This window comes from Protopterus annectens, chromosome 1.part2 (genome assembly GCF_019279795.1).
Source record: "Protopterus annectens isolate FY-2018-M chromosome 1.part2, PAN1.0, whole genome shotgun sequence".
NCBI classification, from domain to species: domain Eukaryota; kingdom Metazoa; phylum Chordata; order Ceratodontiformes; family Protopteridae; genus Protopterus; species Protopterus annectens.
The window spans coordinates 730289747-730308456 of NC_056727.1; the positions used below are offsets into that span (position 1 = coordinate 730289747).

General features: G+C 40.7%; 1 protein-coding gene across 2 annotated transcripts in view; it reads right to left on the minus strand.

The window, feature by feature from the left end:
- NVL (nuclear VCP like) overlaps positions 1 to 18710 on the minus strand; it is a 1985423-nt gene that overhangs the window by 845967 nt on the left and 1120746 nt on the right. For both annotated transcript variants that reach the window (XM_044058761.1, XM_044058752.1), the window contains one exon: positions 3293 to 3355. In XM_044058761.1, the coding sequence (XP_043914696.1) occupies positions 3293 to 3355 (63 nt within the window). The remainder of the gene's footprint in view (positions 1 to 3292; positions 3356 to 18710) is intronic.

Below are 18710 nucleotides of genomic sequence, written 5' to 3' on the forward strand. Positions count from 1 at the left end.
AGCTCTCACCCACCTTTTCAAAAAAGAGCAATATTTAAAGGCCAGCTGGTGAGAGCTAGTAGGATGACGTCAGGCGATCAGGATTTTAATACTGAATGTGAACTTATTAAAGATATGTTTGGAGCAAGGGGTTACCCCATAGATCTATTAAAGTCAGTTATTGTAGAGGTTAAGGAAGGGAGAGCAGGAAGATTTGCTCCAATTTTGGTGATACCCCTACCTATACTGGAAGAACAAAATATTGAGGCAAACACTGCTAAAGTTACAACTTTAGGAAAAGGTTTTCATTCTGCCATGTTTACCGCCTTTGATGGTAAGAGTAATCTGATCAGAAGTATTCTTACTAAAGAATGGGATAAATTTGCTAGTTTGTCTGATTTGAATCATATTTTTGAGAAACCATTTAAATGTGTATATAGGAAGGGACGCAATATCAAGAATATATTGGGGGGGTAAACTTCAGTAACCCTATTAGTAACAAAAAAAAAGGGACGCGAAAATGTGGACGTTGCTCATATTGTGGTAATATTAAGGAAGGTGATCTATTCTTTTGAAGAAGAGGAGCAAGTATATTACTACTCGAGGTTTTGAAAATTGTAATACCACAGGTGTGGTTTATACTGCTACATGTGAATTCTGTGACTCTTTTTATGTTGGCAAGACCAAGAGGAAACTGAGGCAGAGAATTTATGAGCATTTATATGAGATAAGGAAATGAAAAGATAATAATGCTCTGTTTAAACATCAAAATAATTGTGACAAAGCTAAATTCCAGTTTTTTGTCTTCAAAGTGGTCCCACGTGATCCCAGGGGAGGGCCTTGGAAGACTCGTTTGGAATATAGGGAGCTATATTGGCAAATTATTCTGGATGCAAGCTCTTTCCCTGGTTTAAATGAAATGTTATCCTTGAAACCTGTGCTGAAATTGAGATCTGCTAAATTATAGTATTTTTTATATCAATATTATATTTATATTTACATTTAACTTTTAAATAATTTAATGTTTTATTTATTCATATTGCATGCGTAAGCATTTCATGGTTCATTTTTATATAATAATTTTTAATAAGATGAACATGCATTTCATATAATTTCCACTAGATGGTGCTATTTCATTTTATTTAGATTCAGTTTAGCTTTACTTCAAAAAATATTTTAGAAGCATATCAGGTTTATGTTTGTAATATCTATATGAAACTTTCGATATATATTTTTAATCAAGGTTTATAGTTGAAGTATTTTACACAACAAAATATATATACATATTTATTTATTCATTTATTTGGTTTTAACATTCAGATTCATTTACCTTTAAGGTCCATGTGTTTCAATGCATTTTACATGTTTAATTGAATCTGTTTATTCATTGGTTCATTTGAACTAGATTAGTTTATTTATTCATCAAAGGAAGAGAGGTTAGGTATCTGATGAAGTTATTTTGACGAAAATGTATGTGGAAAATGTATGTGGATTTACTTGTACAGTGTTACTGTGCTGCTGTGAGTTCGTTTGCTGTGCTGCTGTGATTTCGTTTGCTGTGGATTTATTTGTGCTTGTGTCCATTAAATAAGTTGTCCGTTTGTTGAGCTCTGTGTGTGCCCTATTCCAGGTTTACTAGTTTTATTTTGGGCACTCAGACCACTGTTTTGGTTTAATAATTTGAGATATATTTTAATTATTTATTAACCAGAAAAAGATTAGTCCAAGGATCCTTGGACTAGTCTTATTTGAGATATATATTTAATTATTTGTTAACCAGAAAAAGACTAGTCCAAGGATCCTTTTCAACCATGACCTGGGTGATGAAGGCACCAAGTTCAAACATGTAATATGTTTTTCAAAATCTAAGAAACAGCTAGTAAAGGCAAAGAATATTTCAGTTCAGACAGGAAATTTAGTTTTCATCCTCAATACAGATGGAAGAGAGTTATGAAAATAGTATATGACTGGACAGTGAAAAGGAGGGATTCACATCTCAGTGTTGAACACAAAAAAACAAAACAAACAAAAAAAAAACAACAACCCCCAGACAGCACTGGGTAACATGTGGAAGGTACTCACAGGCAAAGAAAAAAAGACAAAATTAACTCCATGGACTGAAGAGGCCCTCAGAATTAAGATACCTAACTAAGGACCTTTAGCGACTTGAGAAGTTGGATTAGTACCCTACAACTATCCAAACGTGTATACAACAATGGTTCTGCACAAACCCATATGAAGAAAGTAGCCAGAATAAGAAATGTTTCTAAAGTATTTTGACTGATTTAATGCAAAAAAAAAAATGAACTTGCAAGACAATAAAAGTAGAAACCCTTTTTAAGATAAAAAGGCAAATCTGTGACCACCAAGTCAAACTAGGAAGATCAAACAATTAAGCTATGTACTTGAATATTGTTCCAACAGTACAGGGATATTGTCATCCATCACAAAATCAAGAAAAAAAAGACCAATAAACAGAGCTACCAAAAGAATGGAATGCCAGTATAAGCATAACAGCAGTTCAAGAGAAGCATTTGTAGCATTCTTTTTTTTTGCAACTACAGGGGCATATTATACTTGTGGTTACAACAAAAGACAAGTGAAGAATATAGGACCACATTCTTTTGTTCAGACAAAATTTGATGACTGCTATTTACATGATGCGCTGCTGTGGGGCTAAATCCTTCAGCTTGTCCTGCTTTGAAAATGTACTACTATAGCACCATCAGAATACTTTAAATGCCATCTGCTGACTGAGACTTTGCTGAAGACCTACTTCTAGCTATAACTACTCAAAATTAGCTAAAGTACATTTTTACGGAGATATAAAGAACCAAATCCAACTAAGGGAATGCCGCTAAACCACTCCGTCCCTACAGTAAACATGCTCAGCTTAAGCCTGTGCTGAGTTTCAACGCCTCACTCTTAACTCTATTAGAGTGGTTCAGTAGCCAAGATACAGTATAACAAGAACTTTTTCATTACCAGTACCTGCATCCTATGTTCTGTTATCCTTGCACATGCAACCGTAATTTGGCAATATAGCAGACTGGCATAAGGCTATGAGCTACATACAAGTTTCATCCTGAAATCCTAGGTAAGAATCCCTTAGATTACACTTGAACAATGCACATTTCCAAAGACGTCACTTAACCAGAAAGTGCTCCCAGATTACCTTATAAAAAGGTACTTGTGAGCATCTGGCCTAAGCAATTAATAAGCAAATAAAGTAAATAAACAGATATCAGGTAGTAGACATTTCTGCACATTTCTCACAGCCACATTTCCAATAATGACAAACTTTGGTACTCACCATATTTAACAGCTCTGGGCCTTTCACAGAGATGAAATTCAGTCCAGATTCATTTGCAACTGCCTATCACGTGAAGATTAAAAGGAAAAAGCCATATGAATACATACATCTGCATGCTTAAACTATCGTTATAATTAGGTTTAATTAGATATCACAAATGTGGCATACATCTTATAAAAACAAAACTGAAATTATTTTCATCTGAGTCAATTATTAGCCTGTCTAAATTGAGCAACTTTTCAAAATAGGTGTTTCTGACCAAGTGCAAAAAGGAAACACTACAACGAAAAGTTAAGCATTATGAAGCAAACATGTTCTGGATAGGAACCTTCAGAATGCATAAACATAGCAGGTGTAAATTTCAAAGACAGACTACACTGCCAAAATAGTCCATAGGTTTTGCTCAATAATAAGTTTTCACGTAAATGAGTGATGGTAACACCATGTATACTGGGCACAACAACAAACTAACAGGTTATGAAGTGCTATTTAGAAAATTAAATAACAACTTAACATATTAGTAGATTTTTTTATACCATATTCTTGCTACAGATATCATCCACAACAGATGAATACATTCTATTAGGTAACTAATTTTTTAACAGTCTAAAATTAAGTGAAGACTGCCCTTTCTTGCACCCGATGACATACCCAAGACAACAAGAAAATAAAAATGGGTCATGTGCTACAGTCAGTTGAATGTCATTAGTGGAAATTATCAAAAATAAAACCCTAAAGTGAATGACCGCGAACACACACCCAAACCAGTAGCAAGTAATTACAGAAACAAACAAAAAATCGGCAGTAATGGTGAGGGAAGAATGGAAACATATACATGCTGCAAATGCCACTATTTATGAAGTTTTTAAGGTTAAGAGTTTCTTAAATAATGTACTATCATACTCTGAGAAGGACTTTTTTTAACAAATGCCATGACCTAGATGTAGCCATAAACCTTTCAATGGCTTGTGGAATGAAAGTTAGAATAATAATAACATGAATTTAAAAAATGGAAACATGACTACACGCAAACATACATACATAAATTAATAAAATAGTGAGCCAAATTTCAAGAGTAAATATCTATTTCAAAAGAAGCCTGATTGACATTAGTATCCTCTCCCACAGCATCCTCCTGTCCCTCCTGTAGTGATGCTTTCCAATTATTTTCCTACATAAATTACTGAACCACTACACATACATTAGTCAGATGGAAAAAAATGATCAATCATGCAGTTCAGGAAAGTATAAAATTATGCACAATGTAAGATGATTAGCATGCTATCCCTAAGGAGGGAGAAAAAGTAGACCAGTACTAACATCTCTAGGACAGCTATCAGATTCACCCTGGTCCTTAAAGGCCATTATTGCCAAAAAGCAAGCAAAATGTTTTTGACCCTACTTGATCTTTTATTCACTATTAATGTCCCTGCATTATTCTAACCCTTCAGTACAGCTAGTTCAGATTATACAGGGATTTACTACACCACAACTGACAAGTAAGACCGCTATTATACCCGGCCAAAACATTTAATCACCGTCAATATCAATTCCCTTTTTTCCTCCATTTTTACACAGGTCAGGGTGTCACATCAGCTGTTGTCATCTCTCTGTCTTATTTCAGTGCCACTCTCTTACCTTCAACAGTCATGCCTGACTATCACAGGTCTTGTCTCACACAATCCATCCCTTTTGCTGGATGTTCTTGCTTCCTCATGGCTTCTTCCCATCCCTGCCAAATTGTCTTCTGTTTTCATGCATGTGCCTTACCTTCCGTAATCAGTTCTCTTTGACCTTCCTTGCAAATACTACTACTTTGGCTTTAACTCTGACTTCCTCATTCCTTTGTCCGTCCCACAGTGCTGCCCTACCACCCATTTCAGGCCCTTCCTCTCCAACACCTCTAACTTTCTCATCTGCTTTGCCTTCACTGTCCAAGTTTCTGTACCATTAGTAGTAAAGGTCACACCATTGTTTTGTACAACCTTCCTCGTCAGCTTCTTTGGGATGCTTCTGTCAAACACAACCCCAGACACACTGTGGCAGCTGATTGCAGCCCTCCTGATTCTAGCTTTGACCTTTTCTTTCAGATTTCCCTTTGTCCTTAACCACTCCTCCCAGCTACTAGTTTTCCTTCTTTCACAGTTTTCAGTTTCTTCTGATTTTCCTCATTTGCTGCCCTGAAAAATGTCGTCTCAATTTCGCATACAGTTTTGCATTCCATTACCCTATCACTTACGGAAGTTCCTATTCAGTCTATGTTTGCAATGTCACATTGTCTCCATATGGTAGCACTGTTAATTTGTCACTTTGTGTAGTCCAACACCAGTAGAAACAGCAGTGGGCTGAGAGCTAAACCCCTACGTACACACACTCCTACTGGGATCCCTCCACAAGTCCAAACACTGGTCACACTTCTGCCATTGGATCCATGTGCATAGCCTGCACTAATTCTACCAATGTTTCCTGAACTTAAAACTATCACAGGACTGCCCAAATCAGCTTTCTTGGGACCTTATCATATGCTTTCTCTAGGTCTAGGGATGCCCATTTAAGCTCTTTACTCATGGCTTGCTTCTTCGCCTCTAGCTGGTTCACTGTAAACACTGGGTCAGTTATTGCAAAACAATCCCAAAATCAGTGATGAAGTCCACAGGAATACAGAAAATATACAAACACTAAAATCCAAAATGTTCCATATGGCAGTAGGCAGATAGGCAAAGAATAAATCCACTGCAAAAAATACAAGTCGTTTATTCAGATGTAAGTGCTTTCAAACTGTGCACCATTTCTTCATCAGACATAAAAATCAAACAAAAAAACTACCATAAATATACTAATGTTAAAAGCATTACAGCCAATCACATTCTAAAGAATTCCCACCAAAATACTTCAATTAAAACAAATTCAACCTTAAAGTAACAGCACTCCATAGCATATAGTAGAACACCCACTACTATTTCAACCTCCCAGTTTTCAGGACTGGTCTCATGGGAAGGAACTGAGTAATTAAGACCAAGTCCCCGGTGTGCCCCTAACCTCAAGATCCACTGGAGCTCAATACACTCAGTCCTATTAATAAAATCACCCTGCCTTACTTTCTCTACAAGCACTTGTAATACCTGAAACATAAAAATGTATTCATTTCCAGCCTGTAGTGTATGTCTAGCCAAGGCAATATAATCTAATAATTTCCACATACAATAAATGTGTTACTTGATCCGTTCCCTCAAATGGCAGTTCATTATCCCTACATAAAGCTTATAACAGATTGTACAATGAGCCACATTATATGACATTTGTAGTGTTACAATCAGCCCTAGCCCTATCCTTCAAGTGCCATAAATGACCAGTACCCGAGTGCTTGAAGAAATGGGATTTGTCAATGAACTCACAATGTGTGCAGCCATTACACTTCCATGTACCAGCTAAGACTTAACTACAAAATCTATGGACTCTGAGGTAAAAAAGGCGCTGTTTCAATGTTTTTTATTCTTGCACAGAAACCTGGATTTCAATCCCACCAGCCCAGCTGCTCTCTCATCTACACTTAAAATGTGCCAGTTGTACAAATTATGTCCTAAACCATTCCTACATCAGTGGTATAACAGATAATCGACACCCTGGTTCTGCTTTGTCCTACCTCCTACATCACTAAGCCTTCAGAGAAGTAGGGTCTAGACCTAGCCCCCTTCTCCTGACATACCTTCCTGTAAGCATATTCCACCTCTGCTTGGGTATAACCCCTTCTCTTACAATCTTTCTGCAGTTGTTCCAGACCAACCACAAAATCAATGGGTCAGTTATGATGTATCCTGATCTGAATATGAACTGCTCACTTCCCTTCTTACCTTCTACTACTCTGCATACTGTCAACCACCCTCTCCAGTATATTCGTGCAGTGTAACAAGAGTTTGATACCTCTATATGGACCACAATTGTGAACAGAATGCTTACTCTCCAGTCATCTGGGATATGTCTTCTCTCTCTATACAACTAGGAGAAATTTCTCCCCTGACTCACCCAGTTCATATCTACTGTGAAATCATCTGAGCCTGCTGCTTTCCCTGACTTAATTTTCCTTAGTGTTATTCTTACTTCTTCTAGTGTGGGCACTTATTCCTCTTCATTATAGGCTGTGTCTGAGTCATTACAGCTTCTGTGAGGTTTTCTTCATTCAGAGGCTGCGAGAAGTACTTCTTCCATCTGCCTTTGATGACCTGTGGACTGGTGAGTAGGACACTGCATCCCTTATGAAGGGTTTCTAATGGCCATCTTCATTATGTTTCTGTCTATGCCTTACAACCTGATAAAGTTTCTTTGTGCCATCTGCTAAGTCACTTTCAGTGCCTCCAGTGCACTGTTATTTGCTATAGTGACTGTTCTCTTAGCCTCTTTGTTAGCCAACCAGTATTTTTTCTTAGCCTGGTCTGTCTTTTCTATCACCCACTTTTTTTCCCTTACACTCCTCCTCTGTTTTGATAACTTCTTGTACTTCTGCATTCCACCACCAGCTTTATTTATGCACCGTCCTTCCATACTTGGATTAGCTGCATATCTGTTCTGCAGTCTACTCACACTCTAGTCAAAACTTTTAATTTCTTTCTTTTTTTTTTTTAGTCCAGCACCTCTTCTAACCATCAAGTATCTGTACAGTCAACTGAGCCTTTTGCTCCACCAGGTTTACGCTTCTCTAGTTTGTCTTTGTTTATCCCTGGGAGTAGTGACTTTATCCCGAAGGGGTCCAGGATTTTTTCTACCCCTAACATTCCTCTCACACATGCTGATATCATCATGTGAGGTTTGGTGGGCGATGGTGAACAGCGTTGAGTGCATGCCCTACAGCAGGTCCTGCATGATAATACCCCTTAACACCCACACACACAGTGGCATATCCTCTTTGAGCTCCAGACTACAACAAAGTTCCACTAGACAGGTGCCCATGACTGCCAGCCCCATCGGACAGACACTACCTCCCTCCCCTGCCTAAGCTATCAATCGCACGAGTGTGTATAGAAAATGCTGACAACGTCTGCATTCACTGAGAAAGTGGTATAGGGTGCGCATCAACAGTTATACATCTCACAGTACAAACAGCATTTCAATTTTCATAACTTAGTAGAGGAAGCAGGTTGCAATGTTTTCTTTGTGTAACTACCTGGATTTGTTTTTACACAGCACATTTTACGACAACTGCATTACTCTATATTTTTGTGTTTTGAGTGTAATACGCTGAGAGTGGTAGTACCCTCTTGTGAATGACCTTAAAGTTATGTAGTATTAACCTCATGGATTAGCTGCTAATTCTGAACCAATTACAAAAAAAAAAGAATAAAGCTCCTGGCATGCTACATTATTTTTAATTTGGTCTACCCTAAAATGGCTATAAGTTTCTTTTTCACGCAATCACTGTATGTCCCTACAACGTTACTTTTTTGCTCATCCTTTTTGCATATCCATGTTCGCCATGTTTTGTCCATTCCCTTACAATGGAGTACACCAAACAGCTTGCTTTATTTAATAATTCCTACAAAAATGTTAGTACATTTTTAATAGGTAACCTTTTCATTCATTTTTGTTGTCATCTTCTGAACAGATGGACACAAGCCTTGTTTACTTGTTTGCAGACAGCTTTTAAATGACTTGCTTTTGAGAAAAAGTAAACACTTCTGGACTCAAGTATCCTCCTCCACTCACTCATATTTTTAGACAGGTGTCAGGTTTCCTGGGATGCAATTCAGCTGGCTTCTCTCTGCACAGTAAACTTGCAATCTCCAACAGCTAACATATTTATGTCCCAAAAAGAAGGAAAAAAGGCAACACTGCAAGTACCTTCCAACCCAGGCATTTCTTGGGTCAGAAGTCCTAGATGCAATGAGCAATATAATGTAAAAGCCAGTAAGACAAATTCCCAAACAAGGTGTCATAAATTTTAATGCACACTAAGAAAGCCACACAGCAAAGAAATGACACAAAAAAGGAAAACAATAAAACCATTATCTTGTATCTTATAGCTTAAGAATAATTTTATAGAGAAGAAAATATACATAATAAAGAAAACGTATTCTTGGCATGCAGTTGCCCTCTGGTTAAACAGCACTTCTGCCAATCAGTGGTGTTATTCAAAATCTTGCACACCACGCTTAAAGCAGAGCTACACAATGTCTTACTAACAATATAGGAATATACAAAATGCACAAGCTAAATAATGCAGAAAGTCTGTCAGAACAAAGCATTTATCCCCTCAGAATCACCAGATACCACCTGTTAGTCTTTATTTTTTCTGAAGCTCTCCAGAATCCACTCTTTTGAACTATGCTGGCCATTTCTTCCAGCAGGATGCCCTAATACCTCACTAATCTCTCTGAAAGAAAAATAAATGCTTCTAGACTTCTAATGAACATTCTTCCTCTAGTCAGCCAACCAAAATCTCATCTTCCTTTGAAATGTATACAACTAACCTCTAATATATGGAAAATTTACGGAATGTCCCTGTTCTTCCCTTTCTCTTGTATGAAACTTCTTAGTCCACAACTCTTCATGCTTAGACTGCCACTTCTCTTACAACTTTGTAAGTCATCTAATCATTCTTCACTATCACAGTGCCTTTATCTTTATAAAAACTTCAGCTCTTCACACAGTATTCCAGATGAAGTCTTAACCAGGTCCTTGTATAAAGTAAAGCACAGCTGAGTAAGGTGCTCACCACAACAGAAGATCTTCAAAAGAAAAAACACTGCAGGATTAAGTCATACAATTCTGGTTTACTCACTGCCTGTCTCTAGCTTTTCTGATATAAATTTCTCCAAGAAATGGTATCTTTCCTGCAAAGAATGAGGGCAGGCCTCATGCTTGCTTAAGTCCAGACACTGGTCATGTGATTCTTCCTTATTTATCATGCACTGCTTCACATTCTCTTTGGTTCTTCATGACTGCATTCCCAGCACACAACTGTACATAAATACGTAAGCAATATTTAGGTATACAACACTGACAACACAAACTGCATGCAGGAACAATTTCTCCAAATTTTAAAAGATTCCTAATACTTAGCAAAACATCAGATAAATTTGCTAAGGTAAGGAATTTTTTCCTTTTTGCACATAAAAATATCTTTACTATAGAGCGAGAAACAAAACTACTATAGAGTATTAAAGGTGGATTTAGGACTTTTGATCGAAAGATCAAAAGTCCGAATCCATTATCACGGAACATAATTTCCCGAAAGTGCTTTCACCGAAAAAGCGCTTACAGTAAAGTATGTTTAAAAAAAAAAAAAACAACATTAAACCTACTTCTATGCATGGGGGGCAAGCCCCAATGCACCCCCCACACCCCCCCTACTTTAATATTCTCACTCCAAGGTTGCATTACAGTGGGGAAAAGGGAATTTTCCCTTATCTGCACCATAGCATGACCGGCACAACGAGCATACTTATCCGAAAGTGCTGCTTCGGTGAACAGCACTTTCGGTTAAGTATGCTCGGTGATTTCTGCTTCGGTGGAAAGTGCATTCGGGGATCTGTACAGACCCCATTAAAGGTATATCAAACACTTGAATATCCATCAAAAAGTAGTATGTTACTACAAAATAAAACAGTAGGTAAACAAAAGAGAAAACAGTTTCTTGCATAACAAAAATAAGAATTTTACTAAAGTTAAAACAGTGTGCAAAATTAAAGTACCAACAATAAGAATGCTTCTAAAGTAAATATAATGTAAATTACAATGCTGTAATAATAACAGTAATATACTTCCTAAAGTTTTTAAAGAGAGTTCAAAAAACATAGTATGCAAACCAGTAACAGGAAGATGGGGAAGGTACCATAATTTGGTATCTGTGTTATTCGTAGTCACTATTCATCACGTATGGGTCTAGGATCAGACATCGGATCTGAGCCGGCGACACTTAAGACAACAACTTAGCTCAAGATCCTCCCCTCCCATAATGCTCTGCTGCCCTCTAACCATTCAGATCGAGTTTGCCCTGGAGAAAAAAGACAGACAGAGTAGACCTGCCACCAGAAAAGATCCAGATAATTTCCTGCCAGTCCCTCAGGAAGGGGGGAAAGGAGGGTGGGATCATGATGAATGGTGATTACGGATAACAAAGATACCAAGTTATGGTCAGTACATACCTTTTAATCTTATGTTATCCTAGTCACCATTCATCACATATGGGTCAGAGTCCCCAGCTACCCAACATTCTGGGATGGCCTCATGGAAAGACATGCTGAAGAACAGTGGAGCCAAAGGAAGCCCTTCCCCTAGAAACTAGGTCAATCTTGTAATGAGAAATAAAGGTATATGGGGAAGACCAAGTTGCTGCTGCACAAATGTCATCCAAGAATTGATGAGCTGAAAAGGCCACTGATGTAGCCACTGACATGGTAGAATCAGCTCTAACTGGTCCAGGAAAAGGAGTACCACAGGAGGAGTAGATGTAAGAGATGCACTGGGAAATCCAGTGGGAAATGGTAACTTTTAAAACAGCTCGGCCTTACCTGTTGACTGAAAAGGCCACAAACAATTGGTCTGAGAGACGAAAAGACTTAGTTCTGTGCAAATAAAAACAAAGCTATCGATGAACATCTAAGGTAAGCAGAATGTATTCCCCCTTGTTAGCATAACTAGGAAAGAACACTGGGAGTCGGACAGTCTGATTGAGGTTTGCTTTAGTGGCCACTTTTAGCATAAAGGAAGGAATGAGTCTCAAGGCCACTCTATCTTTCTGGAATATCAAATAAGGAGGCTTGATGGTAAGAGTCTGCAACTCTGATACTCTTTTTGCTGAAGCTGTTGCCACCAAAAAGGCAGTCTTCCATGAAAGAAATCTGAGATCACAGGATGCGGCAGGCTCAAAAGGGACCTGAGTCAGAGACTGCAGCACCAAAGCAAGATTCCTCGGTGGAGAAGGATCCTTGACTGGGGGACGCAATAAAAAGACACCTTTCAAGAGGTGAAGAGCCAATCATCAAGGTAGGGAAACACCTGGAATCCTTGCAGCATGAGATGAGCTATCACCACAGCCATACACTTGCTGAACACCCGGGGGGGGGGGGGGGTGTGGTGAGTCCAAAGGGCAGGACTCCGAACTGAAGGTGATCGGTTCCTATGCGAAAGCAGAGAAATCTCCTGGACTGCCTGTCTATTTTAATATGATAGCATGCGTCCTGGAGATCCACAGGGCACAACCAGTCATTCTTGTGCAGAAGGGGTAAAACTGACTGTACAGTGACCATCCAAAACTTCGACTTCTTGACTGAGAGATTTAACTGACTGAGGTCCAGAACTGGATACAACTCTCCCTGTTTTCTTGGGCACAAAAAAGAAGTGGGAGTAAGTTCTGGATCCTTTCTGTCCTGTGGGGACCCTTGGGATGGCACTTTTTAGAATGAGGTTGGTCACCTCTAGACAGGTTGTCTCTCTCTGAAAGGGTGGCACATTGGGGAGAGTTCTGCTTCTTGGTCGGGGGTCGGAAAAGGGAATATAGTAGCTCCTGGATATAATTCTTAGCACCCAGCGATCAGTAGTGATGTTTGCCCAGGCCAAAGGGCGCAAAGATAAATGGCCACTGACTGCCTCTGGGGAGGGACAGTAGGGCAGTGCTTCAGGAGCGCTGAAAGGGCTTCTCAGAGAAAAGTTCCCTGGAGCCCTGGTTTTGCGGGCTTCCTCTGCCCCTAGGGTGGCATTGACCATTGAACCCTCTCCCCTGTCCCCTGGAAGAGGAGTCCTCTTGAGTTTTCGGAAGGGAAGACTGCGACTTATGGAACCAAATCTTTTTAATCCCCTGTTTGGTCTTGGAAAAGGGCCTTTAGGGGGTAGAGAACTTGATCCCTACAACCAACAGTGTCTTCCCGTCTTGCTCACTGTGGATTAAAATTTCCTTTATGGTCTTTCCAAAGAGAGTTGAACCATCGAAGGAAGCACTGGTGAATGACGCCTTAAAGGCCTCCACAAACCCACATAAGTGAAGCCAGGCATGAAGCCTGATGGTGATGGCTGTGCCCGCCACCCATAAGGTACCTTCTGAAGCACTGGATATTGACCTCATGGACGAATTAGCTATAGACGTGAGAATGGCAAGCTTGGAAGAAACAGTCAAAGTGCTCCGCTGGCATGGAATCAGAAGGAGGTGGTCAGCTCCCTGATCAGATCCCTCTGAAGATGGGTAAAATGTGTCAGGTAATTTAAGGCTTGCAGGCTGAATGAGGCCGATGCGAACACCCACTTTCCGAATCTGTTAATCGCTCTTCACTCACGATTGGGAGAATGGACAGATGAACTCTGTTCCCCCAAGCTCTTTCTTGGTGGCAGCAGCTACCACAGTCGCATCAACCAGAACTCCTTGGACCAAAAGGTCTCGTTGGAAGGGGGACTCAAAAACTTAGCCGCTCTCTCTAGCACCAGCTCCACTGTGTTGGGTTTCTTCCATGCCCTCCTGGCAATGAGACTGATCAAGGAGTCAGCAGTGGGACCAACTAAAAGGCAGATGGTACCGTTCAAAAAGCCTCCAGAAACATGGCTTTCTCGGAGGATGGGGGCTGGGCAGACCAACCACACTTGGTCTTAAGGCTCTCCCGGCTGTCTCCACAGGAGACATCATTAGACGGCAACCTTAGGGACCCATCCCCTTCATCAATATCTATGTCCTCCATGAGACACTCCACTGGGGAGTCAAGATGTCTCCTCTTACATGTCCTCTTCCAAGGCACTTCCTCCGAGGGAGGTCTGGGGAAGATTCAGAAGAGGTGGGGAACCTAACAGAGGTAATTCCCCCCTGCAGGCTAGATTGAATGGGCTGACCAAGAGCAGGATGAAAGGGTCCGCTCAATATCTGAGTTTGGGATGGGGTCTGGTGAGCAGGGGAGCCTACTATGGTAGCAGAGAGAGATCTTTCCACCACCCAGAATGCGGAAGGACTGGATGAAGCTCCCTCCCACATGGACAACACCACAAGGGAGGAAGAAGCAGACCCTGCCAGGACCTCCAACCCTCTGGAGAAAGCCAGACCAGAGCTATTGAGAGCCAAAGCACCAAGGGGCAGTGAGTGGTCAGAAAGGCCCAGACCCGAACCTGCTCCCATGGACTCCAGGGCGACAACGTGGACCAGTGGCCCCGCCTGCCCTGAGGGAGGGAGAGTATTACTAGCCATAGACTCTGAAGGGTAGGGATAATGGGTACCCTGTAAACCCCTATACCTCCATGCAGTACTCCTGGCACCCTTAAGGCCAAGCCCTGCCCAGTTGGACGAGGAGAAATTAACCAGGGAGTAGGCGAGGGCTCCCTAGTCTGATGGGCTGGGGATGCCAAAAGCAGCAACTCTATTTGTGCTTTTAAAAAGGACAACATTATCCTGTCCATATCAGAAGGAAGGATGCTCCTGGAAGATTGGGAGGAAATAGAGGACCTAGCTGGAGACCCATGTCAGGACCCTGAGGGCCTTCAATGGTCCAGGGAAAGGCTCCTTTGTGTGGAGATAAACAAATGGCTCCCTTCCAGAGGCACCGTGGGAAGATCCTCAACAACAACAGGATCTGACCATACTGGATCCGAGGGAACATAAGGATCCAAGGGTAGGGATCTCGTACCACTCGGACCCAACAGGGTCAGATCAATGACAGTCCTGCTCTGACTTGGATCCAAAGGCCTCAGTTTGGAGGCCTTGGATCTGGGAGTCAACTGCAAGACACTAGGATTCAAAGACCTTGGACCAGAGGCCTTGAATCTGGGAGTAGAGTCTCTGGAGGACTTCACATGTGAAACCTTCGGATGTCACACCGCGAAGGCTTGAATTGGTTCCAGAGCTCTGGGATCAGACAGCCTAGACTTTTTACCTGAAGCCTCCCTAGAAGAGGAGAAAGAGGTTGCCTTTCTCTTGTGGTTAGAGGACATGACTTGGCCAAACGCTCCTTGACCAATGGACCCCTCTGAACCATTTCTTTCTGAAGGAGTTTATTTCGGCGTTCGACCAGGGCCCTGGGGATGAAGGGGGCACAAACAACCTCCAGGTGGCCAGCGCCGAGGCAGGACAGCATTCCTCATGTGAGTTGGAGACAGGCATCTTCGGAATGCACAAGGAGCACCTCTTAAATCCTGAAGGCTTCTCTGACATCTTCGATGAGCCAAAAAAGACAAAACCTAATCTGAAGGGACAGGCAAGAGAGGTGTCAAGAAACCTGCCACAATCCTAAACTGAAGAGCCCATCCCAAAACACAAACCACAAAACACAGAAACCTTAAAACTATAGAAACATTTTTCTACACCAACTACACAAACTTTAACAACACTAAAAAGGGTGCCAAATGCCAAACAAATGGAAAGGTTAGAAGGATGATGGCTAACTGATGCAGAAAACCTGAAGAAGACTAAGAAAAGTATGAAGAAAAGTAAGAAGAAAACCCAAAAAGATAAACCTAGTTTTTTGTTTTTTTTTTAAACAGAATTCCAGAGGAGCTGAGCAATCTGTGTCTCACCTTAATTGTGGCAAACAAGATCTGATGGGGTTAGAGGGCAGCAGTGCATTATGGGAGGGGAGGAGCTTGAGCTAAGCTGCTGTCTTAGTCTTGCCAGCTCAGATCCGATGTCTGATCCTAGACCCATATGTGATGAGTGGTGACTAGGATAACATCAGATTGCATACATATACATTTTAAACTGCAAACATCAGTGTCTGTCCATAGTGCGTCTATATCATATTATCGCACGATGTAAATAGCAAACGCTATTTCATCGTACCGATAATATCGAAACAAAATATTGAACAAACGGAACAGCAAATTTTTTCCAGGGAAAAATTTTGCTGCTCATAAAAAAAAAAATAAACACAAATTTAAGTGGGGGGCTTTGCCCCCCACACCACCCCAACTTAAATATACCAACTCCAAGATCGCACCATAGTGGAGGAAATGGCAAAGTCCCAAAGACGGTCCACTGAATTTTTTCCCTGGGAAAAAATTTGATGTTCCGTGACTTCGCTATTTTGCCATTTCGACAGTATCAGATCAACTATATAGCATTCGCTATTTAGTCCATTCGATAGCGTCATATAGACCCTCCAATAGTATAGCCTGAAAGGGCATGAACAAGAATAAAATGAAATTCTAACATTACCCTGCTAAACAGGTGCATAACTAATGAATAACTCAATTAGGATAAGGAAAAGAGAAAACTGACTGAATACTTGATTGAAGAATGTCCCAGAAAGAAAGTGTTTTCTTTAAAACTGTGCCAATGGAGGATACAAGTCAAATACACCTTTCTTATAAAAGGATATCATCACAACAGTTAATCTACTTAGAAAAGCGTGTCAATTTGTCATGAATTAAGTTAGGTTTGAAGTGTTCATATCTACATACATGCACACATACACGTGTGTGTGTGTGTGTGTGTGTGTGTGTGTGTGTGTGTGTGTGTGTGTGTGTGTGTGTGTGTGTGTCTATGTATTCTACACAGCACTGGTGAAGAGATTAAGTTCTCAAACCAGTGAACATTGGCCTCTGGCAATCATTAATAACCAACGACAGTCACGTAATCTACAATCCCTAACAAGTCATCCCTATTTACCAAACCAGTGCAGAGCAAGTCTGCCCCCCCAAACCCCTACAAGACTTAATGAAAATAAATAAAGTATCAATATTAAATCTGTGCAACACATAATGAAATTAACATTAGATACTGTTGCCTTTAGGTTTTACTGTCTTTAGACATTTTAGTTCAAAATGCATTTCATCATTATAACTTTAGATTAAAAGACACAATTCCCTATAGATATAGACACACACAAATACATATACTTTGATAAGATTAAGTGCAGGGCTGGCTCCAACATTAGGTGACCCAAGCAGCTGTGTAGGGCCCCATGTTGGGGGGGGGGTTGGCCACAACATTAAATTTTAAAAAGAAAAGAAAAGTTTTCTTACTTTGCTGAGCGACTGCGTATTGTCACTTTAAAGGATTCAAACAATGAAAAGTTTTGCTCCGACCACGTACTATTGCTTTAAAAATTAAAAAAAAAAAATGAAAGGTTTCTTGTTTTGCCCACATCCTACATCCACAACCTGCTCCTTCCTACTTTCAGCCAAAGCATGCAGAGATGGTGTAATGTGAATTAGAGTGCAGTAAAAGTAGGCATTTAGATTTAACAGTCAGATAATCCATTTTACTTTGGCAAAGAATCCAATTCATGCAGTGTTTTATTTTGGAAGGTGTTATCAGAAAGTATGACCAGTATTTTACTGTAGATATTAGTCAGAGAATCTATGCAGCATTTTACTTTGCTACCAGGAGAACTATAAGCATTTTATTGGAAGGCAGTGTGTGTGTGTGTGTGTGTGTGTGTGTGTGTGTGTGTGTGTGTGTGTGTGTGTGTGTGTGTGTGTGTGTGTGTGTGTGTATTATCTCCTGGGAACATTTTCTGTTTCCCATCCACTCATTAAGATTTCTCTTGAAAAGGGTCAGCGAGATGCTCTGCTTGACATGTATGGGAAGTCTGTTCCATAGCATGGGCAGTCTCTGGGTTATGAACCTGTCCCTCCAGCATGTTCTGTTGACTGTGGTAATAAGGATGAGGTCTCTGGAGCAAGTGTTGTGGAGGGATTGAGATTTCTTTAGATGTAGCATTTCTAACAGAGCTGGGTCAGACATGGATTTGTAAGTCAAGCAGAGATCGCCTCTACGTAGGCGATACGAAACAGAGAATAGTTGGAGATTTTTGAGTCTGTACATATAGGACAGGTGTTTAAGGCCTAGGATCCTCTTTGTGAGGTACTTTTGCAGCCTCTCCAGTTGTTGCAGGTGTCTAGTGAGGTACATGCCAAATGGGGCATCATACTCAATGACTGGCCTAATGAGGGAAGAGTAGAGGGAAACAATGACCTCTTTCTTCCTGGATGCAAAACCCTTAGTAATGAGATGTGCCACATAGAAGGACTTACTGACCACAGTGGCAATTTGGTGATCAAAAGAGAGGTTGCTGTCAACCTGTGTTCCCAGATATCTTATAACGTCTTCTGTGTTCAGTGGACTACCATCAATGTGGTAATTCATGGGAACTGGGTTTTTCCCAAAGGGGATGACGACATATTTTTTGGCATTGAGCTTAAAGCCATGGTTCTGACACCAGATGTTGGTCATAGTGAGGCCATTCTGTAGGATGTCAGCATCACTTGGGGAGTTAATAATAGCTCCCAACTTGCAACTGTCTGCATACTTTGTCAGCCACAGCCCCTTCGTGTTGGCCTGGACTTCAGAGAAGTAGATACCAAACAAGAGAGGACACAGGACCGAACCCTGTGGGACTCCACTCATGACTAATCGGCAGCCTGACTTGAAATCAGCTACTTTCACACTGTGGGTATCTGTGAGCCAGTTTGCAACCCATCTAGTGATGTAGGGGTTGATGCCAAGCTTAATGAG